Genomic DNA, 26,870 nt, shown 5'->3' on the forward strand with positions numbered 1-26,870 from the left:
CTGTCAGTCAGCCACAAGACAACAGAAAGAAACTTTTATTGACTTAACACAGTGTTACCCATAATGTACACGTCAAATTTAGAAAGAATTCCTTCTTCTTGTGATTCATCCCTCTCTTCAATGCAAAATGTTTTTGCTCTCTCTTTTTCCTATTGCAATTTAGTTACTGTACATAGAGACCCAGAACCATAGCCTTAGTTGTGCAAGGCAGACCTAATGCTTACACAGTGACACACACACATCCAAAAACAGATTGATATGGTGGGTATTAAAATGCCAACAAAGAGCCACACTGAGACCTTCAGCATTTCACAGACCACAAATCCTAGCAATAGGGCTGCAAATTTCCTTGAGCCTGGTACTCCAGGTAGAACCAAACATACCCAAGTCACTCAGAAACGATGCACATCTAACCCACTCTTAAAATCTTCCAACTGCAGAGATTTTACAGTCTCCCTATGCAGTTCTGAGCATCTTCATCATTCTGTGCTGCAACTGCAGAACATTATTTCTCCTTTTCTTCACCACAGACAAGAAACACTGATTATTCTCTGTCCTTTTGCATCTATCTTTCCAGGTAGGCAAAGGGCTGTTATCATGACTCCCTCTAGTCCCACCTTCTCTTGACTAAGCAAGAAAATGCTATGCAATAGCAAGATATCTGCCTACAGGAGTTCAACAGCAATAAATTAAGTTCTAGTCCATTTTTAATAATGGTGCAAGTTCCTCAGCTACACTTTATTAAGCAATAATTACTATGGCCAAAACATGCTCATTTTTTGATGTAACAGGTCACACACCAACACAATCTGTACAATCATATGAAAACAAAGGATGATCTGCCAAAGCCCGACATATTTCAACAATAATGATTAATGGAATGGAAAATATGGGAAATAAAATTTCATACAAAACCTGACGTTTACTTTTATAAAGGAAACAGGAATATACACTTTTCCCACAGCCTAGGATAAACACAATCAGGTTTTGGAAACGACAAAGAAGAACAAAGTACCGGCTGCCTACAATGAATGAACCTCATGCCAAAACAAACAAGTCCCAATCACTTGATAAGCTGTCAGAAAATGGCAAGCCGAAAAAAAATTAAAGGATTTAATTTCTTTTTTTCCTGGAATGCCCTCCAAGCTCGTTAGAGTTCTGTCACTTATTGTGCTACCCTTTTGTCCACTTTCAAGGGTCATTAGAGACCTTTTCATGTCCTAATAAAAATTCCATTTTTTTGGCCAAACTCCTCATCACACAGAAAAACACAACTTAAAAACACAATGCACACGAAAGGAAAAATAGAGCCTTTTTGTCATTCTCTTTAAAGGTTTCTAAGTAAAGCCAGGTAATGTGACAACTTATTTTCCACAACTATCAACCATGTAAGTATTTCCTCGTGTAAACTGTCTTTACAGCCAAACAAGACAGCAAGTCCTTTCAAAACTAATTTAGCAAACTGTGGACTATATATAAAACAAAATACACGTATCAAGTAGGCACCTAAAAGTAGTATCAAGACAAAGATATAAAACAGTCTTTTTGCTGGTCTGACACTGTTGAAGTGCTCTGGTACCACCGTACAGTGAATCATCACTGCTATTTACTGTGTTCAAAATAGACACACTGCATTTAGTCATCAATACACTGAGAGTCAGTGCAGGCACTAAAATCCATCTCCTTGAATGAACAGCCAGTACAAAAAAAATAATACAATAATAATGGGGAAAGGGAGGAAAACTGTTAACAAACACAGAGGAGAAAAAAAAAAGTTTTCCTTCTGAGTATCTTTCAAAAAACAAGAAAGAAAGGTAGAGAAATTCTGCAAGTCACAAAACATATGTTACACCAGGACCAAAAAGAGAATTGCCAGGCTTTTGAGAAACATATTACAAAAGAAATCAGCACATTATCATAATTAATGTTTCAAATTACAGTTGTAAATAAATTTCAGCTGTTAGATGTGATTAGGTTTTTTGAAGCATATTGAAAGGAGTTATTTCTGTTCCACTGGTGGGCTTGTGTTTCTGGGATTTGTAAATGTAATTGATGTTTTCAAGAAAATGAAAGGACGCGGTTAACAATTATTCTTTTATTTCCCACCTCTTTAGAAAAAAGGATCGGTCTCCAGTTACTCTTGTTAAGTTAGATATTTACATATTCTACACCTCATAATAGATGGTTTCATATTGCGTGTGATAGCAGGAAAGTAATCAAATAGCAGTAACATAAGAGAATAACTAATTATATGTAGGGCCATTGTTTTCCTAACAAATTGCAAATTATTTACTAGGAGGTTTACACCAAAAAGCACAGGAAGTCTGCCACCTGAACAAAGACAAAACAACACCGTACGTTCACCTGGGAGTACAGTAAAATTACATAGCCGATATCAATTACTTGATCTTAGACATAACTGATACTCTTCTGGTTCATTCAGTTGACTGAGGTTCAGACTAACTTAATTAGCATAACATAAATTAAAAGTATATATATATTTTTTTTTTCCGTCTTGGACATTAATGAGCTAAATCTAATCTGGAAACAAAAAATGAAATCACAACTTAAAAAAAATCCATCTGCAAGCCTCAAAGCTGTCAAACGGGTGTGAGTGTTACATAAATATGATACACATTTTTACACACAGGTTTGAGTATGTAAAACTGCATACGCTATGTATATACAAACAACATGCATGCACGTAAAAACAGGCAAGTGTACACAATCATACAGAATGTGTTCGATTTTCCTGCTCTAAGTGTATGCTATCCCACAGTCATTTTGCAAACAATCATTTTAATCTGTAAATCCCAGTAAATTACCAGAGGTTAGTGTGATATTACTTTAAATTCTTCTGCTTTGCCATAGAAAATTATTTCCACTTAGCTGAGTATCAATGATCTATTCATCGTAAGATGCAGTGGGGTTACAATCAGCTTTGCATTAAGCCCGCGGTGGATGAGCACTTTCAGATAAAAACGATAATAACCTTTACATGAAGAAGGATAAAGCAGCTCAGACAAATATAAAATATATATATTATTGAAAGAGATTCTAACCTGACACAGACATTATTAAACAATAACAAGAACTCAGTATTTTTCACAAATCTTCTGTTATCTTGGGCTATCTCCAAGCTATTTGATGGCAGCAGCTGCAGGGAAGAAATGGTATCAAAACAAAGAAACTGAAATAGACCAAAAGCAATTTTTTTTTGCTTTGGTTACAAATCAAAAAGCTACGTGTCAACTCAAAATGAATATTCACTGGCAGGAAGTAACATTCTGAAGTTCCCCAAACACATCTATCTTCAACTACTATATGCTACTGTTATTGGCTGAAAGTAAAGCTGGACACTATTTGCTGCAGAAAATGCAAAGACTGTCACAGCCTTGTTGGCAGTTTTTTCAAGTGGTGGCATGACTACACTACACGTCAGACAACACATATCACATAATACAGAACAACAAATCCCAAACCCAGACATTGGTAAGTATCTCAATTCCAGAAGATGACAGACAAAAATCTGAGTGAAACTGTGTGTTACTCCAGCATGGTTTTGTTTTAAAATGCAGAACTTCTTTCAACCCCCGCTGTTTAACCTCAACCTCTTGCTACCAGAAATTCTGAATGCCTTATGATAAAAATTTTAAGGGGGGGATTCTACTCACATTTTGAATGGTATCTGTAACCCCAGACAGGTTCAATGTTATATACCCCCGCAATTCAGAAGGTGTAAAAATAGGTGAATAAACAGTATTTTATCCTCTGAAGTTATATTATATTCAGCTGATAGTAACTCATTATTTTGTGTTTATGAGGGTGTCTGAAATGCACCACCATCCACCTGTGTCAGTCCAGCCTTGAAGTTCCATGGAGAAAGCAGCAGAAGTAACTGAAACCATGAAGTCAATATTTGTCAAAATACGAAGATTAGTTTGGCTTTATCCACCCACCTTATTCCATCCTCCCCTAGGACCTTTACAGAAAACAGACCTTCATTTTAGCACTCCCTTTCCATATGTAGCAGCAGCGGCTTTTCCTGCAGCCTCCTTGCATGTTTTCCCATCTCTCATAAAAAGGCCGGTACACTAGACAGCATATCTGCAAGCAGACTAGTCATGGGACCAAGATTTCTTGTACTTTGAAGACTGCGTTGCACTGTACATTCATGAAATGCGCAGTCTAGCAAGCCTTTCCACTTAGAGGATCTCTCTACTTCTGTCACAACTTAGTGCCTTCTACTGTTGGTGCCATCATTTCCTCCTCTTACTGCAGTAAATTACAGGTGGAAACTTAGCTAGATTTTGTGTGCTGCTAGCCATTATCAGTTTAATATCACACTTCAGAATAAATGGAGCCTCAGTTTGCTCTTGTTCCTCAGGGCACATCCACACTTTCCAGCTTCATACAAGGACAGCAGTCACTCAGCAGGGAATGAGATGATCAAGATTTCTAAGATCGGCTTAAATAGTACTATTCCTCCCCTTTGCCTTCCAGGATGCTAAGATATTGGCCTCCCCCTGCACCTGTTGTAAGCTACTTGAATCCTTTTCCAAAGACTAAACAGAACCTACATTCAGTCCAAATACAGATGCCAAGCACATCTTAAATGGCTTACAAGGCACCAATTCACATAGAGGAACTGCACCTTCACAGATGTCTAAGGTACCACACTACAAGCTTTAAAAGTAATGCTCTCTTAATGTCTGTGATTCAATTGCAGTAGGTGGCCTAGGAACTTCTCCAATAACAGAAAAATGGAAAAACAATGTTTCTTTGGGTAATATCCAGTGTTCATGTTACTTGTTACATAATTTTATTGTGTGCTTGACATGGAAATTTTCAGTACTAATGCTGCATTATGGCTATCATATTTACAAAGAACACCTTCCAACAATGCCCATGCTCTCCCTTAACCCTTTGCCAAAGGTAGGTGTTACAAAGCAGTGGATAATAGGCTCAAAAAATAGTAATACTGCTACCCAAAACTACACACAGGGAAGACTGTTTACTTGGTACTGCTGAAGAATTAACCTAAAAGACATTTACTCCAGCCCATCATTTACTCCAGATATTCACATTCACAATACTGTGAAGAGTTTGGTTCTCCCTGATTTCTGCTGTTACTACCTTAAATCATAAAATTAGTTAAACTTTTAGGAGCATTATCTTCATGTGACATGCTGTCAAATTCTGCTCTCATGAGGCATGCTGTGCAGGTAACATGGTACCTTGTGATTCTTATCTGATAACATTGATCATAGCTCCAAGACAGATTCTTAGCAAGATCCAAAGTCCTTCCTCACTCTACCATGTCCTCCTTCCCCTCTGCTCTATGAACATATTCCCACGTTCCCATTTACTGTCTGTTAAGGTTTACATATGAAATTATAAGGTCTGTCCATAACTGCAAACAATGCCTTGGTCTTTGGACACATACAGAATCCTTGTATCTATTCATTCTGAATACCATTTGCCCTTAAATTTTAAAACTCCTTGGAAAAAAGCAGGGCATAAGATAACTAACATTCCTTGATTAACCCTTTGAGTAGCACAGGATATTACTAATCCCCTTAGATTAAAGAAAGGGAGAACTATGGTGTTTGTAGATACAGCTTTATTGCAGGAGACCTGTCTCTGACAAGTGGACAATTAGTCCCAGAGGGGTTTACAGGGCACAGCAGTTGACTCATTTCCTTCCTGGATGAAAACAAAATCATTTTCATGAAAGAACTGTTAAGGGTGGTGGTATGTGCTTTTTACCTCAGCTTCTCAATTAAAAAGATAAAAAAATAGAAGGCTGCAATAATCTGTAATCCTGTGATCGTTTACTTCCTCGCATTTTCCCCTTCTCTTTACACTTTCTCCATTCAAACCATGGACAAGAGTTGAGTCAGCCCTGAGTTAAACTGATTTGCTTTTTAAAGCAAGACTTTAACACAAGCACGCTAGTATGACAGTAAAGGTTACTCAACCTTTTTAAAAGCTTCATGACTCAGGAGCTGGCCACACTGCTGTCACATAAGCTATGTGTATGTTCAGGGATCATTCTAAAAAGTGGTCATTTTAACAGTTTTGGCAAATACCAGTGCCAATCAAGACATAATAGTAATGTTTGTTTTAATATACATTATTGATAATCGCAGCAAGAAGAACCATAATGGTTAGCTCTTACAACTCTTCTCTTTCTCTACAATTCCTAGAAACAAAGGATGAAGTGGTACAATTACTAACTTTCCCACACAGAATTTTTCACAAACCCAGCAGGATCAATGAGCTAATAATTATTTAAAGCAGATCATTCACATTCTTCAGAAACACCTAGGAGATGAGCATTAAACCATGTGTACTGGTCAAATTCCAGAACACCTTCTAACTGTAATTTCTCTATGCTCCTTCATCCTTTGGGAAGCATCCACCTCCACCATATACATTACTTTGCCACAGGTGATAGCAAAACATCAATAACTGTGCTCTGGCATGCTACACAGCTTCAAAGTTCCCTGGCAATACATCATTGCCACAAGTTTGCCTTTTTTCTCCTGCCCTCAGTGTTCTGTTCTCCTCTTCCTCCCTCCTTCAGTCATTTCTATCCAGAAGCAGTATTTTGGAATTGTAACGGATAATTGAATAGGATAGTCACTTTCATGTTTGGTTTTGGTCCAAAAAGCCACAGGAAACACTGAAAATTAATAATGAGAATGGATAACGCATCAATGAACACCACTAAATTACAGTGTAAGCCTATGCTTTGCCCATGCTTTCACTGCAGAGTTCTGGTCCCCACAGATAGAAAAGGATACAACAGAAATGGGAAATGTTCTGAGGGCACCACACGACTACAAAGACAGGTTTCTCTGCAACAAACAGCTCTGCAGCACTGGAAAGCAGCAACTGAGGGAGAATATGGTAAATATGGACAGGAATCAACTTCTCATTATGTCTTCCAATACAGGAGTTAGGAGGAATGCAAAGAGCCTGCTTCAGCAGTGGGTCAGACTAGGTGATATCCAGAGGTGCCTTCCAATCCCTACAATTCTGTGATTCTGTGACATTGCCACAGCAATCATTAGACAACAAGAAGGCTGAATAAGTAACTTGCCAAAATCTATAGTTCTCTTTTTGAAAACACAGAGAAAAAAGTAACAACAACAATAGTACCCTGATGGACAGACATTAGTATCTTATTATTATCACTATTATTATTAAAACTCTGAAACACAGCAAGGCATACTACACTGTATGCCAAAAGTTTTGTATTCGTCTTTTACCTGGGATATCTGATTGCTTGCTTGTGCTTGTCTCAAATGCCAAGGGAGCATCACGTGATGCAATAAAATTCAGTTTCTCAGTATACACCCAGTGATCATTGCTGAGTTTCAAGGCTGAGCCTATGGCTTTGTAAGAATTCAGAGGTATTATTTGCAAATCATTGTGTCTGTCTTCTAGAGGCAACTTAACAAAAAGAATTCTCAGTTCATAGGTAAAGGGCAGCAGTGGAATCTGTGCAGTAATTGCACAACACTGAAAAATGAACTAAGGAGAAATCTTCATGTGCACTGATTGGTAAAGCTTTCCAAAACCATCTTCAGAGTTATCACAGAATCACAGAATTACCCAGGTTGGAAAAGACCTCAAAGATCATCAAGTCCAACCGCAGCCTAACCATAGTACCCTACTCGAACAACCCTCTGCTAAATCGTATCTCTGAGCACCACATCCAAACAGCTCTTAAACACATCAGGGACGGTGATTCAACCACCTCCCTGGGGAGCCTATTCCAGTACCTAACTACCCTTTCTGTAAAGAAGTGTTTCCTAACATCCAATCTAAACTTACCTTGGCACATATCATTACTGCTAAGTAATGATACTTCCAACCAGAAGCCCACATTACATATCATTGTAATAGATTGCATCTGAGATCTCAAAACAGTACAAAATATATAGATAGATAGATGGATTTTTATATATATATATATATATATATATATATACACACACACACTTGAGAAAGTCCCCACCAGGTTGAAGGAAATGAATACTTGGGCAAAGGCTTTGTTCTCCTATCAGACATTTCCCAGAATGTCAGACATTTCCCAGGAACAAAGACTTTCATAACCTACAGCATTTTTGGTTTCTTGTTATTACAAACAAAACCAAACAAAAAAATCAAAAGAAACATTGTGTTAGAGAAACACTTCACATTTGTCATATCCCAGGATGTAGAATATTCTTTTCTTGCTGTAATTGTTGAGGCAATAAATAAATTAAATGAAAAAAAACAATAATAAATCAGTGGCAATACTGTATTCCCCATCATACTGCAAGTAGAGAAAATTCCACTGACAAAGCTTCATCTATTTCATTTACAAAGCACTTGAAGCCTGAGTGATGATTTCAGTTCTACAGGATCACGTTCTTGCTTAGTAACTCCACTACTCTTAATCATACCTTGCTGTGACTGATAAAGACCTTTTCATGACAGAGTTTGAGATGTCCAACACAGTCACACAACAGTTAGGCTGGAAGTGTCCCCTGGAAATCAGGTAGTCAAGTTCCCTGCTCAAAGAAAGACTAATATAGAAGTAATATTGAGCTGCCAGGACTTCGCCTAACAGAGCTCTATTTATGTCTCTGAATCTCAGCTCCATAGACCAAACTCCTAAAACCAAAAAAACATGAAAGAAAGTCATTGCCACTGCTGTCATAATTCTGTGTTGCTGAAACTGCCCAAACTCACCAAGAGCTTCCCAGACTCCAGGAAAAATGACTGAGCTCCCATTAAAGGGTGTGAGGCCTCATTCGAACCCAGTGAGAGCCAACAATGTGCCTGTGGGGTGGCAGGGTGTGTACAGTATACATGGTAGAGGGACAAGTGGTAGCAAGAGAAGGTGACAAGGAATTTATTTTGGCATGGAACCCTTTTGCTACAGAGACCTGTCTGCACGTAGATGGCATATAGGTTGAGGGTTTGATGATGGGATCAGTAAAAGCAGAGAATGAAACGGAATAATCTCAAAGGGACTGTAAAATAGCACTAAGGAGTTGTAAAATTTAGCCATAGAGGAGGCTGAGAATTTGAATGGTTGCTGGGTTGGCTTTCGAGAACTTGCTCAAATACAAGCAGTGCCAAAGCAAAGCAAGTTTGAGGACCTCCCACCTGCACTTTTTTTCCCAAGCAATCTGATCTGCCTGTGCAGAAGGCAGCTACTTGCAACCTGACTGTAACATGCTGTCAAATAGAGGACTTGTAGCTAGGTTAAAGTACACCTCCTGACTTCTTGGATTCATTGCTTTACCTGGAGGTTCCATGAGGTTCTTGCTCACGTGAGGGAATAAAATGAGCTGTTCTACTCTGAGGAAAACCAGCTTATTCTCTTCCCTTCTTCCATCCCCTCCTCAGGAAGGGAAATCTAGTATACACAGTTTCTTCCACAGGCATAGGACTCACTTGTATACAGCTTACTTTTGCAAGGTAGAAGAATACAACAGACCTCGCTCTGCCAGCTCTCGGACCTCCAGCCATTGTTGCTTTCCAGGATATCATTCTGAAACAGTGCTTTCCCCTCCACTTTCTGTCCAAGCTCTTATACTTATTTTCCACAATCCAGTACCCTCTTTTCAGCTCTTCCTTCACAGAAATCAGTGTTCATTTGTTCTCTACGCATTGCTTGAATGGATACCACACATTTGAATAGACTCGAGACGTGTGTTTTAAACCAAATAACAACCAATCTCTTCAAATCTGAATCCTCAGGAAGACACTGTAACCACATAGAATCACAGAACCATTTCAGTTTCAGTATCTCAGTTTAATGCAGATTCCAGAGCCACTAAATATCTTTGGAAAAATATCTGGGAAATGTTTCAGCAAACTATTTCTGCACACAAAAAATTAACTTCCTTGGTGCACAAAATGTTACCCTTCACAGTGTATTTAATTCAGCCACCTCAAGTGAGAGATGTTGTAGTCAAAAGTGGAGGAAATTATGACACGCTGAGATCAGCTGAGGAATTACTGAAAGTAACAACAACGAAAAACAGTGATGGAATCTGCACGCTTCAAGAAATGCTATGGCATCTGTCCCTGATCCTTGTCCCTGGAGAGTGTACCTGAGAAATCTCTGGCTCCAGTGATGCAAAGTTTTCATCATCATTTCATCACCTTCTATAGCATCCTATGGTTTCACAGTAATCCAAATCATTGCAAAGGTTTGAGAGCCCTTAACCTATAAGAAAATGGAGCCTGGGTTTTGGTCCCTCTATCATCTGGGGAGCAGGCCAGGCACTCTGCAGTGCCCATCTGTGACACGCAGATGGGCTTCCTTGCAAAGGAAACAAAAGCACAAGCAGGGACTGCCACACATCCTAGTTGTGCCCTGATATGCCCTGGACAGGCGGCAAGTAGAGCACAAACTTCTTAGGCTCTCAGATTTATTCTCAGATCTCTGAGTCTAGAAACAGCCTTATAAAATCTGCATTTTGATGTCACAGGTTTTCTTAAATTTCACTGTTAGCGCTGTGCTCTGCTTTAATGGATGCTGAGCCTTTAGCAGAAGAGTGGAAATACATGAGCATGTTTAATTACTTATTTTTAAACGTGCAACAGATATGCAGCAATTTGAATGTCTAGACTATAATTTACATAAATACATTTTAAACCAAAACATTTTAAAATTGTTTGTTTCCTGCTTCTACGCTTAAGTACTTTGCTGGATTGGGGCCAGACTACAGGAACGAGCCGAAGGTGCATAAATCGATCCTTCAAAGAAATATAATGTTCATAAAGACTGTACTTGGTTGAACAAATGTAGAAGAATGAAACCAACTATGAAGAGAAATTAGACTGACTGAAAATTAATAAAGCACAGCTGGAATTATTCGATTAATCCGTATTTGTTGCTTAAATGGCTCTAGGGCTAAGTCTTGTTGAAAGAAGATACTTGAAGACACAAGGGTCAATTGCTTTCGGAGGCAAACTGACCTACAGGAATACACTTACTAATTTGGTTCTTGTGGCAGGGCAAGTCTAGAGAAATATCTAACCAAAAAACCAATTTAGATTCCAGTGAGTGGATACCAGAGTTCAGGCTTAAGGTTCCCATAATTTTACATACATATGATAAAAGATTAATAACTCTTAAGCTACCAAGATTCTTTACTAAAAGCAAAGGCTTACATTATAAAATTGAGGAAGATACAAAATATGCACTTATTTCACATTCTGTTGGATAAATACATGCAGCCAGTTCACTGTATGTTGTTATGGCCAGCCCTGCTGAATTTCATACAATCTGGTCATACTTGGTAACAAGTAACATTGTTATAGCTTATTCAGACCTCACCATCATTAATTCTGAAACTAATCCTACACGCTAATTCAAATTTTACACTTCTAGACAACTGTTCTTAACTATTATTAACCATACAGAGGGTGGTGACGCACTGGAACAGGTTGCCCAAGGAGGCTGTGGATGCCCCATCCTTGGAAGCACTCAAGGCCAGGCTGGATGTGGCTCTGAGCAGCCTGGTCTGGTGGTTGGCAGACCTGCACATAGCAGGGGGATTGAAACTAGATGAGCATTGTGGTCCTTTTCAACCTAGGCCAACCTAGGTGATTCTATGATACTCAGTTTGCAGCGGAGCCTTCAGAATATAGGAATCCATTCTAAACACATTTTTCTTCTAGGCAGATTTTATATGTTTAGATATTGGTACAATTTCCTCTTAATGATCAGGAATTTACTTTGTAAAACAGTAGCAGAATGAACCAGTGTTAAGATATAAAAATATACCGTATAATACATTTTCTTTTTTTTTTTTAGACATACACAACACAAGCCTTGAAGTTGGCGGTAATCAACCAATAAATTTTCTTGTAGTGAAAATTTCACAGAATCACAGAACCATGGGGGTTGGAAGGGACCTCTGGAGATCACCTAGTACAGCCCCTCTCACTATGCACAGTCCTTGAAAGATACAACATTTTTTTCAATCTTAGGGTCTTTCAAACTCAGTCACAGAAAAAAATAACATTTCCATTTGGGCAATTTACAAGGGCTGAAAACGTAAACAAATGCAAGTACTTCACTGTAATTTATCAGAAATCTCACCTCTGTAGTACTGATTAATGTATATAAAACAGGCAATAGTGTATGCAAAATACTTTAATGATTCCAGAAGGTTGCTTTTTGTTTCATTTTTTTCCACGATCATTTTTATTCCACGATCAACAGACTTAATGAATAAATGATTCCTCAACAATACATGAATTTTCATTGGCATTATCCTCCCCAAATCTACAAGGCAGTTAAAAGCACATCCTTTTGTGGGAAGTTGTTCCCAAAATTTAGTGGTCAGAAGGAAAGAATGTATGGTTACGTTCGTTATGATCTTCAGACTTTCCTTTTTGTTCAATCCATACAGGTTTTGGATGCTTTCTGCATTTTTCCTAAATCATGGAACTAATAATTAATATTAAATAAAGGCTTATCATAAAAACGTGTCACAAGGAAGATACACTGTCCCATGAGATTTGATCTGCAAAGGCTGAAAAGTGAAAGAAACTCATGATCCCAAGATGAGAAGGGTATCCTTCTACTGCCATCCCCACCTTTTTGTGAACAGTAATTCCAGCAACATAGGAAAGAGATATTAAGAAACTGGAGTAAATTTCTAAAAATAAGCAACTTCCGATTAGATGGAAGATGTTTGAAACTCCAAGTGAGGAACTCTAAGAGAAGCTCATTTCACTGAAGGTCTGAGCGTATTTAAAACTCCATTATTCACACAACATAGTGTAACTTTTATGATATGGAAAGTTTAGATACCATGTATCAAAATTTTTGCATCTAGAGGCAAGTATCAGAAAGTTAGTTCAGTTCCACAGATAAAGGTGCTGGTAAATTTACCTGTACAGTCCTCTGAGTGCCATCGATGGTGACAGACAACAAGGGCGAAGCCAGGTTCCACTCGCCGGTCACGTTTAGTTTCATCCCATCAACTTCCACCTGTTGTGACACCAAACAAGGCTGTTACTATGAAGACAGACAGAAAACTGATCTCAAGTTCATTACTGCATACAAAGCAGCGACCATTTTAAAACAGATGGCTCCCAAACAACCTGTCATGTTTACTGCTTCTGCCATAAAAGACAGGGTCCAACAACAGAGTCTTCTAACTATCTCTGGGGAGAGGTGAAGGACCTGTGAACAGCTGCCTCCAAGTAGCAAGGTTTCAAGTGATTTCCAGCAAGTAACAAACAGCCATCCAACTTTTAAACCTATCTGGACATGCTACATTTACTGCAATTAGACAAGTAATGCATATAAATTCCAGTGACACCTTGCAACCCACACAACAGGGCTTGCATATAATATTCTCTCCAAGGACCAAGGGAAGAACTTCTATGCTTCTAATGAAGGGTTTTGCATTGTTATCTTAATTAGTATGAGGCAGTAATTAATTCTTTGGTATTTTGCCTCAAAAGTCTAGAAAAACGTCAAATTCTGTCTTGTTTTCTCTCAATTTACGGCTGATCAGAGGAAAGCAATTTCTGACTTGAATACCGATACGATTATACAGGTAGCAATTATTCCCCCCCCAAAAAAAACCAAACTCCAACATGAACTTTATGCAAGAACATTTCTGTGTAAAAATTCCTGAGTTCTGGAGGAATTATTGGCACAGTTGTGTATCACAGAGAGGGTGTAATAGCACTTCCCTTATTCTTCCACTGAATAATATGCACATAACTCATTCAACACCACACAAACATCAGAGAAAGAGCTGGATTATACAAGAAACATTGCTATACATGGAAAAACGTAATTGCTGATTAATGTTTACAGCATGTTTTGAATGCCATCATGCTACCAGATGTTGGTAAATAAGATTTCATTTAGAAGATTTACTATAAACAGAAGAAAAAATATGGTTGGCTGATATCCCTCCTCTCTCAAAATCTCACAATATTTGCATTCACTAAATTGCAGACGATACTGATAATGACACAAATACTGCAAACATTCTCAGCAGACTACAATGAAATTACTGCATCTGGAATAAAACTGAGCCCAGGTTTCATGAAATAAAACTTACAAAACCTACTCTTTTAGATCTCAGACCAATCATTATTTCATTGTACAATGAGAAAAGACAACTGCAATCTTAGTGTAGCTTAAAAGAAATCCATAGCAGCCAAGTGCAGAGGAGCAATATGTAATTCAATATTTTTATTTTTTTTTTCAGTTAAGGAAAAAGAACCTATCTTAAAAATCCTCTAATTTTATAGACTTTAGTTCAGAGCATAAAATCTGACTTACAGTGATACAATCTACTCAATTCCTGGAGGCTTTAGCTAAAAATAAAGTTACATGCCCAGAACACGAAGAAAAACAAGTCATTTACAATGGTTCAGCAACAGGCCAGATTAGCTGGCATGCTTCAAGTACTTTACACTGCTCCAGTGATGCAAAACAGCCATAAACCTGACTTGAGTTAAACCAGACCTGCAGCTGGTTTGCATTGCCAGAGCACAGAAAAGCAGCTGGAACGCACCAGTGGATCCAGCTCACTCATTCCCAGCAAACCTGAATCAGCAAATACTGACTTTATTGGGAACAGTGATCTGAAAAAGTCTGGAGAAAAGCAAACCTGGTGCTCTGCCTCAACAACCTTTGATTAGCAATTGAACTCTGTTAAGGCAATTACTAAAAAAGCTATCTGTTACCATCACTGTAACAAAGAAAGACCGTCTGCACTGGAACTGGGCCTGAAAATATCATTTGCCACGTTTCTACAAGGGAGGAGGAGAGATGCTATAAAAGCATACCAGACCAGGCCACCAAAAGGGTTCAGCTGTACACCATGCTTTTCGCACTGCAGGATTATCTACAATCTTATTGAAGGGTGTTCAGTGACAAGATATAACTCAATATCTCCACAGCAAACTCAATTTAAGAATTATCTCTTTTACCACTGTACAGAAAAACAAAAGTGAAAGTATGTCACAGCAGTAAATGATTTACTTAAAATCCCTTACAAGGGTCTATACAAGTCTAGACATCATTGATTCCAGATTAAATTAGTATGAAAGAATTTCTGGTGGAAATCACCCTAAAAGAAATGCTAAAGTTAAAGCCTACAGCAAGTCTAAAGAAAATGGCACTCAAGAAAAACAAGAAGACAACATATTGCCTCATGTATGTTTTCTCCATTCAAGAAAGAATAAAGAGTCAGAAGGAAAAAGAAGGAAGAAAAAGTATTATCTGAACTAATGCATGCCTCACTAAGCTGCAGCAGTCTTCTCAGAACATAGAGCTACATGCTTTTAGGCAGCTGCTTTCACCTGCTAATAATGACTAAATATGGCGTGGCAGTAGTGAAGATTTATACCTATATATTTAATAGTATTGTTTGTGCCTGTGTAAGGGCCAAGAAGATAAAAGCAGCCACAGTCCTCCTTTACAGTTGTTTTAAATCCAAAAGTCTCTGTATGTGAGGCCTCAGAAAAAAAAGAATGGTAATACACAATGTTAGAAAAGTCACACAGCTTACTCTACTATCACAACTTGCAGAATTTCACTGTGGTGCACCTGAACCAGTAGCAGCCCCTTCAGTTCTTGTGGTCTGAGTTCCCGATGTTCGGCATAACACCTCACCAATAGTGCAAAGAGCTGCAAAGCATAAACTGAGTTCCGTTTCCTTTAAATAACATCATTTGGCATTCCATATGCATGTCAGGCAATTAGAGGAGGCAGCACAAGCCTGAGTGTTATAGCCCTGTTAATTTACTAATGCAGAGTCTCACATACATCTGGCACATGTCACTTCTTTTCTCCTGGAAATGAAGGTGGTTTTCCAGGAGACCGGAGGGCAGCTCGAGCAGTTGTTTCCTGCCTGATGCTGACCTGCATTATGCCTGCAGATCTTCATGTCAGCCTTGAGCCTGACTAACTTAAAACCTGTCTCCCAGAACAATGTTTAATTCAACTTTACCTTGATGCTTTTGGCCTAGTTTCTGGCCTAGAGTGTGGAAGCACTGGATGTATGTATGTGGCAGAAAGACTGCAGAGATGGCCTCTGTGAGCAGAGCCCAGCACTGTCATATGTCAAAGCAGAGCCAGCTCCAGCTTCAAAAGGGACCCACTACTGGCCATCCCAATGGAGAGCCCTCTCTTCCTTCTTGTATATATTCTTCCCCCCATTCTTTAGGCTATATTTGCTAGTGGCAAAGGAACTGATTGATTACCCATACAGCATTTAACTTTCTTCAGGAAAATAGGAGCTTTGTGAAGTCTAAGACAACTTATTAAGTCCACCACATGGAAAGGAAGAATCTCTTGAAATGATACAGGCCGTCATTTGGCTGGCTGGGGAGCAGCTCTGTGAAAAAGGACCAGGAGACCTAGGCAGACATGAGAGCTGGACTTAAATAAGGCAGCAGCATGCCCTGAAGATAAAAATGTCTAGCAGAGTCCTGCTCTGTTGGTAGACAGAAGTGATTATTTCCCTCTACTCAATATTCATAAGATCACATTTAGATACTATGTCCACAAGAAAGACAGTGACTTTGCTAATAAATTACACGAAGTTCCCATTAGCCCATTCCTCTTGCCTGCCTAGGTCCCACTGGGTGGCAGCACTGCCTTTGACTGTATCGAGCAGTTACAACCATTTTATGTTACCTCTAACATTTATGACCACGCGCTTCCAATACCTCCTCCAGATCAGTGATAAAACTGTAGAATGGAAATGGTATCAAGATAGATCCCAGCGGTGCTCCACTATCTGACAGTAAAACCCATTAACAATGAGCCAGTGAGCCTGACCACTCAACTGGCTTTCCACCCACCTTGTTGTGCAAAGATGGTGTCAAAAGACTGGCTAAAATCAAGTCAAACAACATTTGCTGCTCTCCACTAGTCCACAAATCCAGTCAATTTCAACAGAACTCACTTCATGATCTTTCCAGGGACTAACATAAGGCTGACCAAGCTGCAGTTCTCTGGGGTTTGCTTTTGGCCTTTTCTAAAGATTGACACAACACTTGCTTTTCCATGAGACACCTTCCACAACATCCATGCCCTTTCAAAGACAGTGAAGTCTTGGCATTACATCCATCAGCTCTCTCAGTTTGTCTGGACACATGGACTGCCATGGGTTCAGCTCCCTCAATAACTGGCTTATTCTGCATCTACTGCCAGTTGTTCTCCTCCCTGAATTCTTTCAATAAATCACAGAGGTCTAGAAGACCTCGCTGGTGAAGAATGAAGTTGAGAAGTCATCAGGTGTGTCAAGATTACCCATGGCTGCTGTTACAAAATCACTTGCCATGTAAAGTAGCACAAAGAGACAACTGCTTTAAGCCTGGAAATAGTGTCTTTCAAATAAAAGCTGAACTCATTGATGCCTTTATGACAGCAGTACCTTTAAATCAAACTAGCTGTCTGCTTTAGATTCCACTGTATCTCGTATTTGTTGACAAAAATATATTCACATCACATTAACAGGGACTGATCAGTTTAGTTATTTTCACTTTTGAAGTGGTTGTCCAGATGCTTTCAAAAGGAAGTTAAAATACGTGAGTTTCAACCTCATTAAAAAGGTCTCTTTTTTTTTAAAACAAACTTTTCTTTTGTTCATATCAGCACTTACTTTTAAAAAAGACCCCAAGAGAGAGTTCCAGTCTACAGATCACTCATCCTGAAAGAAGCTCTGTTAACTATTTATAGATCATGTCCTTTTGTGCCAAACTAGATCAAGCAATTTATTCAGTGCATGACTGCAGGAGAGAAACTCATTTGCTCTAAGTGTCATCAAGGCAGTCTTTTACCTGCTATGAACAAGACCAGAAATCTGAATTGCTGGGCTTTCATTTCAAATGCACATTTTGACATCGTGTGGGGTGCCATCATTTCTTTCAAAATTTCAAAGTATTAAGCACATTCATAGAAGGTGCAGTCCATAATCACAAGAATAGCAAATAGCCCATAACCACTAGAATAAAGCAAACACGTGCACACATTCAAATTATCTCTCTTTGCTTTAAAGTAGCACATACAGATGCAAATTATCATTAGCTGCTTTGGTTTATCTCACTTTAGAAGTAGGGGCATGTCAGCCTAGAGACAAGGAGAGGAGCACACAACAGGTATCAGCTTCTCCGATTAACAACTGAATCAAACAAAACAAAATTAGAGAAGCAACGGCCTTCATCACCTCTAACCAGCAAATGCTTTCTTCTACCCTTCACCAGGGAAGGTATCCTCTCCATAAGACCTAGCGCTGTACACAGCAAAAACACTCCGCTATGGCAAATACTTTGCTTCAATACTTCAGTTCTCTTCGCAGAGTCCTTACTAAGATGATGTCTCCTATCCGTAACCTGCCCAAGCCTACTAAATTCTAAATTTAAGAAAAAACAAAAACAAAAACAAAACAAAACAAACAAACAAAACAAAAAGTTAAAAATACAGCAATAAAAGACATCAGCTATTAGGAAATCATTCAAATTTCAGGTACAAAAATCACATCTGGTTTGGGGAATATATGCATTTGTTGCTATAGGTCCAAAGGAGAAGAGAAGAAAGACTTGCTTTGCTTTTCCAGTCATTCTATGACAAATGCCCTAGCTCCATCATAAGAATTGCTCTGAGATGGCCAGAAAATGGTGCAAGTGGTTCAAACAGTACTGATACCTTCCTGTGCACGTTGGGCTCTTTTGAGGTTGCAGTGCAGTTTTCCTTGATCAATAGGATAATGTGCTGGGAATATTCTCCTTTACTTTCTTCAAAAGGTCTAGCATTGAAACCAATGGCAGAGCATGGGTAATTAAAAGCATTATGTTGGGAGTGAAAAATACATAAGTAAAATAAATATTTACAAGTAGACAATGCTGTTTTAGGAGCTTTGGACTCGTAAGTCATACCTATATACTGAAATCACTAATCGAGCCTGATTCCTAAATGACTTTCTGCTGCAGTTTCCATTTTTCTTCCAGTTCAGAGGTACACAAGTATCCCACACTGCAATCTATAAAAACAATGACACTACAAAGCATGACAGTCTAAAATTCATACCATCATTTCAGACAAACAATGCATTTTGGAACCGCTGTTTTTCAACTGGGGGAGAGGGGTGCAAATCAATATTGGCCTCTGAGAAATTCCCAGTATCACTATCCTAATAGTGTTTTGGAAAGATAACATCATAGAATATATTTTAGGAAGATCTCTTAAACAACAACAACAAATTAGAGGAGACAGGCAGACCTGCACACATATCCCCAGCATCAAAAAATATCAGTTCCTACTGGTTTGTTTTCTATCTCCTTTTTAGACTGAGGATTATACATTAGATAGACTTTCAGGTCTGGTCTAAATGAAGCATACCACAGCAACCTGAAGAGTATTTGAAATCATAAGAACTATGTCCACCAACTGAACAAGGGTATTCTACTTCATTCACAACTTGATAGAAAAATCCAATAAAATCAGCAGGCTCCAAAATAGCCAATTAGAAAGAAAAGCATTCTATATTGTATTTGGAAGTTGTACTGCTCCTTAATTTTGTTACATAGACTGGATATATTTTGCCACTGATTTCAGTTACATTTACCATCCTACTACCACGGCAGCAAGGCTATCTTTTCTTTGGACTAGTAAAGGGTTAGAATAAGCAATAGTAAAACAAGTGTCTTTGATTTGACATTGTGTAGTGACAAGAAGAAAGTACAATGGGCAACTCGGTATGGATTTCATCCAGCAGTTCCAACCTGCTGCTCTCAGCTGTCACAACAGGACAAAGGTCAGCAGTAGTGTTTAGGATATCCCCAGCACAAGGTTATTCACCACTTAAACTAAAAGCTTTACATGCAAAATATCTGCTGCTGCTACACATCTTCTCCAAACTGTCTATTACATGCTTCAAGACAATACGCAATTGCTTCTATAGCCAAATCTGTTTTATATCTTATGCAATCCAATGCATTCCCTTCACTCCAACTTCCAATGGGGCATATTAATTCACCGGATTGAGGAAAAAGTGAGATAACAGATAGATTAGCTATTTGGTTTCTTATTTAAATAGTTTATTTCTTACAGCCAGCAGACAAAAAAGCAACTTTGATTTCTGAAGTAAGAATAAGGACTAGGGAAGAGGAGGCTACATCCAATAACAAATCTTTAAACCAACTTCCATTGTTCTGTTTATTTCCAAGTCTAATAACTTTAAAATCAGAGTATTTGATTACTTTCAAATCTAGTCAAAAGTAACACTATCATCATCAGATGCTTACTGCATCCCTTCCGTCAATGCCTGCTTCCCAAGTAAGTACTTGAATCATCTCTCTTGGGCATGTTTGGCCATTACCAAGACAGGAATGAACATTTTTATCAAACTGACTAGTCAACTTGCAGGGGAAAAAAAACAGAACTGTAAGGAATTACCAGAAGTAATAGACGGCATATCTACTGGAGAGCCCTTCCTCTAGCTGTTAAAATAGGTCCAGAAAAGGAAATAAGAATGACATTGCTCCACAGGTATCAGCGATAAACAGAAAAGGGAGGAACGCTTGCCTGTGCACAAGGCATAAAAAGGAAAAGCTGAAGCAGTAGGGAGAAGCTGAGATATCAGAAGAGTCGTAAGTCAATTACACAGAAGAGGAAACACTAAAAAAAGTTTTGCAGCATTTCCATAAGCTGAACAAATGGTGTAGCAATGTAAAACAGATGTTTACATCTAATGCTGTTTACCTTACCAGTTAATGGGATCAAACTGTTTATGTTAAATTGATAGCCATGCATTCACTGAAAAGGCAGAAAAGTATGCTGGTGAATAGATATCTCTTAGAATTCTCAATTTTCCCATAGTTTCAGCTGCTCACATTCAAATAGTTGTCAGGGGGTTGCTACTGACTTTATTCTGTGCTAACAGAATAGCTCAATATTTTCTTCAGAAAGGCCATATACGTTACGTTCTACTTCTATTTTATGTGTTGGGTTGAACAATCCTAATTACGTTTTTAGCACATAAAAGTTGATATGGAAACTGTTCCACAAGTTGTTTGGAACATTCAATTTTCCAATCTACGTAAACGTAGGGGAAAAAGTGAAGTGCACACCCTGAAATGATTTGGCATTAGAGACAAATTACTGACATCCTCTAGTATTAAACAAACATAATTTCCTCACCAGAGAAACCTCATGAAGTGATTACAATACTGTAACTACAAAAATTGCAGTCAGCACCTGCCGAACAACCTTTGTATTTTAATTGTCTATAAATATTCAGACTCGTGGCAAATACAAAATACCTATTTTTTTAACAGTTGTCAACAAGGATTGAAAAGGTATTGGACTGTCACAAATAAAAGACAGTTGTCACTCTTTAAGCCTAATATTTACTGCAAAAATGAGTAATTCTGGGGATACCTATTTAGAAGAAAATGCACAAAGAATACAAAACAATAATGTTACCCATGTCTCAGGCAGCAAAGAAAAAGGTATTTTGATATTACCATGTATTGCTTTCATCTTTTAAATACAAAGAGGAAAGTGTATACTTATTTTTTGAAGGTTTTGTGGCAAAATGCTTATTTTTCATAAAAAAATATCATGAATCTTTTTATTAATACATTTTATTAATACCTTTTAGGAACTCTATTAATATTTCTTGTTTGTAATTACTACCTCAATTTTTCTATGATATTTTCCTAAAACTCTGAAAGACAAAACACAATCTAAGAGACATCATTTCATATTCTGTAGTGTAGCCACAAAACATTAATGGAATTCCAAAGATGAGAAAATGTGGGAAGTTTAACTATGGATCATAATGCTTCAAAGCCCTAGCAGTCCCAAGAGATGGGAACATTTTCCTACTTTCCCTAGCACTTCAAACAAAGTTCCAATTCCTGACCCCAATAACCCTGGCCAGACTCCATCTCGCATGCACTGGAAAATCATGCTATGTGGCAGATAGAGACCCTCATACACTCACTGCATAAGTATCTACTCTCCTATTTAAAATGTTCTCCCTTCTGCCAGGGGGATCCTTGCTCTCAAAGCAGTAAGCCAGTCCACACCACTTGACCAGAGACTACAAAAACAGTATATATTTAGGGTGCAAAAACAACTGGAGCTTAACTCTGGGGATGTGCTACAGGGAAACAATAAGACTATCTTCTCAATTTCTTCAAAGTATGAAATTCATTCTCTCTTACTAAGAACTAAAACTTAGTTTTAACACTGTAACACAAAGCAGTTGAGTCACAGAGACTAGAAGGTCCTCGGCAAAAGGGCACATTAAAGACATGTCTCTGTTCAAGACTGTATTCAGGAAATGGGAGAAAATGTAACAACACAAGGTGTTCTTTGGAGAAATAGGGCTTTAAGCAGCCTGCATCTGAAATCCAGAGCATCAAAACAATTCATGTGGGAAATTTAGGGGATAGTAAATTAAACAAAGCAAAATCAAAGCAAAACCAAAACAAAAATGGGTAAGACATCCCTCATAATTTTTAGAGAGTTTAAGGGACTTTGTAATTATGTCAACAGGACATCAATGCAAGTATATCAACAAGAAACGTAATCCAAGTACAAGTTCATGTGGAATGGAAAATGAAGTGTTTTAAAGGGCAAGTATTTTCAAAGGAAATCTACAAACAAATGAGAAAAAAATGGGGGAATAATAATAATAATAAAAGGTAAATTAAAAAAAAAAAAAAAAAAAAAAAAAGCAAGAATGAACAAAAATTGAGTTTGACATTCAAGAAAGAGTCAAAACAGCTCGTATAACCCCACTTAAGAACAAGGGATAAAATCTCAGAGCGGGGAAATCACAGTGCCTGTATAAATGGGGGCCCTACGTAGAAAGGCATATTAATGAAGCTAAATTCATGCATTAAAAATCAAACATATTCTAAGTGGAAGAGAGATGACTATTAAAAAAAAAAACACACCTTGTATAATTGTTTATAAATAATTCAAGGCCTCATTATTCAAAAGAAGGTGACAAATGAGGACAGTACAGAAAGAGCAACAAGGACAGAAGGGGGGCTTGAATATACTGTTACACAAAATAGCAAAAAGTTGAAAGGGTCAGCGTTCAAATGATTAGCAACAGGCCTACCTAATACCACACCAGCACAGTTGCTTCCTGTCTAAAATGACCTCCAAGACACTACCTCGTCCAATGCTTTGACTTTCAGCTAGACTTTGGCAAACAGAGGACAGGCAGGAATAGCAACAATATTATATTGGCTCTTGTCTGATACAAGCAATGAGAGAGAACTGAGGGGAAAAATTACAATGAATCGGGAAGAATTCTGACTTAGTGAATAACCTGCGTGAACAACTGCCTCCTTCACCTGGGCTTCTTCTATTAGCTATGTGATAAATGCTTATAAAAGTCAATAGCACTGTCCCTTCAGGTCTTCCCCAGCTGTCTTTCCCAAGTGGCAGGGATAAAGATGTTTTTCAAGACTACTGTCCTTCTGTGAGGGACTGAAATGACCCTAAGAACTGAGAAACAGGATTTGAGCTCCTATACTTTCTTTACAAGGTGAAATGCAGCAAAGAGCTATCAGGAAACAAAATAATACCCTACACTAATGTTGCCAAACAGATCCTTATAACATAGCCGTGTGTCAGCCTCATGCACATTTTCAGAAGACATGCTTCTTTGCAGAACTTACTATTCCAAGCTATAAGCTTCAGCAAATAATGAGCTAGCAGTTTGTTAAACAAACTACTTAACCCAGTGCTGCACATACAAGGGTCAGCAGACCCCTGAATGGAGGATTTGGCTGGCTTCAAATATTTAAAATAAAATTGTTATCTGGAGCTGAACAATGTTGAATGATACTAACATGGCATTTATCATTTCTTGTGAAAGAATCCAATAGGCTTTTGTGAATGTCATTGTCAGAACAGCATATGATACTGCAAGAGCTATTAGGAAGCTACTTCTTGGAAATGAATGACAGCACAAATCATGAACAAGCCTTAGTTTTCATACAGACGTTAAATACATGCCATTTTCAACTTGCTACTACTTGCACCTCCTGTAACAATTATTCTCAATTTCTTTTCATCTGTCCCATAAAAAATGATTGCTCCTGCTTTACTTAATCCTCCACTTACATCAACTCTATTGTTCGCTTCCTTCCCTTTCATCTTCTCCACATTAATTCCCCACATCGCTTTTGATCTAGCTTTTTTGTTTCCTTTTTCCCCCTACAGGTTCTTCCTGATGAAGAATTTACAGCCATAATGTTCATCTGACATGCACGGCGATATTTTATTGATTTGTTACTCTATCTACTAGTTTTGTATAATGAGTGGCATTATACAAAACACAAGATGGGTTGCCTATGCCTATATATTGGATCTTAAAAATCAGTTTAAGTGAACTTCAAAAATACTCCACTTTATTGGTAAATATTCATATTTAATTATAACTGGAGCAGCATATGTAAGGAGCAGCCTTTGAAAACAAACATTTCCTCTATGCGGTCCAAAGAATTTCTCTTAGCCATAGTGGCAAGCCAAGTTAATAGAATAATTGCAATTTTCACTGCTGCTAAATAAGAAATAGAAAATCTCTCTGGAGCTGTTGTGTTGTTATAACAGATGCCCACAGAAACAAATGTACATTATTTTTGCCCCTTCAAAACGGATGGTACTTTTAGACCTAGAAAGACAGTAAGAAGCAGAGCAGCTGATTTTAGCCAATACAAACTATACATTGTATGTTAAATACACGCTATATTTAGCTCCTAAGGGAAAAAAGGAAAAGTATTCAGTTTGGGCATTTCTTAAAACTTAGCACTGAATAAAAGTATGTTTTTTGGTGATACCTTAACAGACATACGTTGGCACAGGAACCCCTCGGAAAATGATGTTACTTCCCATATTTTCTGTACTTTCCTTATGTAATATCATAAAAACTAAGCTAAATGTTGTACTTAGCTGTTTCAAAACCAGTCACTGGACAAAATCTCTGTGTAGTCTCAGGAGTAGAAACCAGGCACCTTTTACTTCAGCCTCATTGAAATGATGTTTCATGCCTTTCTAGTCAGTAGATGTTAGACTTGGACATACTGGAAAAAATCCAATGGTGAGCCATCAAGACGATGAAGGGGTGGGATCTACTCTTGTTTGAGGAGAGGCTTAGAGCTGGAACTACTCAGCCTGGAGGAGATGCAGGAGGGATTTTATCAAGGTCTGTAAATACCCAAAGAGAGGGTGCAAAGAAGAGGGAGCCAAGCTCTGCTCAGTGGTGCCCAGTGTCAGGACAGGAGGCCATATGGGCACAGACTGTATCCAGGAGGCTCCCCCTGCACACCAGGAGCAGCGCTGCTGGCACAGGCTGCCCAGAGGCTGTGGGTTCTCCTCCCTGCAGCTCTCCAGAAGCCACCTGGCCATGGGCCTGGGCACCCTGCTCTGGGTGCTGCTGCTGGAGCAGGGGCTGGGACACAGGGACATAGAGGGCCCTGCCTGCCTCAGCCCTACTGAGGTGCTGGGATTTCTTTGAATGGAATACTTAGTATCTCTGAGCAATTATTTTTTGTTAAGAATTGATAAATAAGGGTAACAGTCCTTTAGTGTAAACAACTGAAGTTTACAAAAAAGCCTATTTTTTCTGCTCTTAAGAAAATCCATAAAACTACAAAAAGCCTTTTCTGTCTACCCATCTATACCAATTTTATAAGCAATCATATTCAATGACTACCAGCTTTAAAGACTGACACAAATACACACCTCTGTCAGATCACAGGTGAAGTATCTAAGAAAGGTCAAAGCACCGAGAACAATCAACAAGACCAGCTGTCAGAGCCTTAAACATAATGAAATGCTAAAATTCTACCACTGAATCTTTTATAACTACACAATGATGATTGAGGAAAAAAAAAGTAAAACAGATGTATTTTTGGTATGAATTTTCTAATCAGTGTCAAAAACTTTCTGGCACGCTCCTGAATAATAATTCCATGAATACGGAATTCTAATGGTCTCATACTGTGACAACACATCCCACGAACTAGAAGACCTACCATTCGGGCTTACTGTTAACTCCTGCTCTCTACAGTGAGTGATCTCTGCTTCTTCACCAGAGGTAATTTAAAACCAGAGATTTTTTTAAAAGTTAAGGAAGCCCCCCCCCATTCTGCATCTATTGATTAGAAAAATAATGAAAGCTTGTTAACATACATCTAAATTGTAATTATCTGGCTGCGCAGTGATCTTCACTGTGGGGAGCTTCCTTGTTATAACCACAACAAAGGTGGTATCTAATCACAGTAATAGCAAGCAGGACTGGGAAAAATGAATATTCACAATTATATGATTGATGACGAGAAACTTTTCAGAATCCTCTGTGCTTGACAAACTTTCTATCCAAGAAGCCGCCGAATCTGACATTAAGTTTACAGGTCTTCTGTTTGTTGGCTAATAATTTCAACATCTGATCACTGTGCAGCTCTGCACATCTATGTATAGGAACCTTTCTGCCCATGAAGTTGGGGCTGTACAAACAGAATTAGCCTTGATGCTGTTAAGAGTGAGGTTCTGAGCATTCATACTTTCAGATGTAAAGAATTTCAGCCACCTCGCAATGGAAAGAAAAGAAACCCACAATTTAGATACCTTGGTATTACATTTTGTATCTAAAATGTGCCATCTTTTTCTTCTTCATACATTTTGTTTCCAGACAAAAGACAACAGAGCTGTATTATAAGTGATAACAACTGAATATACTCGTGCTATAGACATACATCCTGAATCTCTACTCTTGCTGAAGGCATTAGTTCTGTTAATAAAGTCCAAAACTGCAAAATCTTCCCTGCCATTATGTTAT

General features: G+C 38.3%; 1 protein-coding gene across 1 annotated transcript in view; it reads right to left on the bottom strand.

The window, feature by feature from the left end:
- The window catches only part of PCCA (propionyl-CoA carboxylase subunit alpha), a 260,731-nt gene that overhangs the window by 53,675 nt on the left and 180,186 nt on the right, over positions 1–26,870 (bottom strand). The window contains exon 20 of the mRNA XM_072347043.1: positions 12,920–13,018. Coding sequence (XP_072203144.1) covers positions 12,920–13,018 — 99 coding nt within the window. The remainder of the gene's footprint in view (positions 1–12,919; positions 13,019–26,870) is intronic.

Source organism: Excalfactoria chinensis, chromosome 1, assembly GCF_039878825.1.
Source record: "Excalfactoria chinensis isolate bCotChi1 chromosome 1, bCotChi1.hap2, whole genome shotgun sequence".
In the NCBI taxonomy this organism is placed as follows: Eukaryota; Metazoa; Chordata; class Aves; order Galliformes; family Phasianidae; genus Excalfactoria; species Excalfactoria chinensis.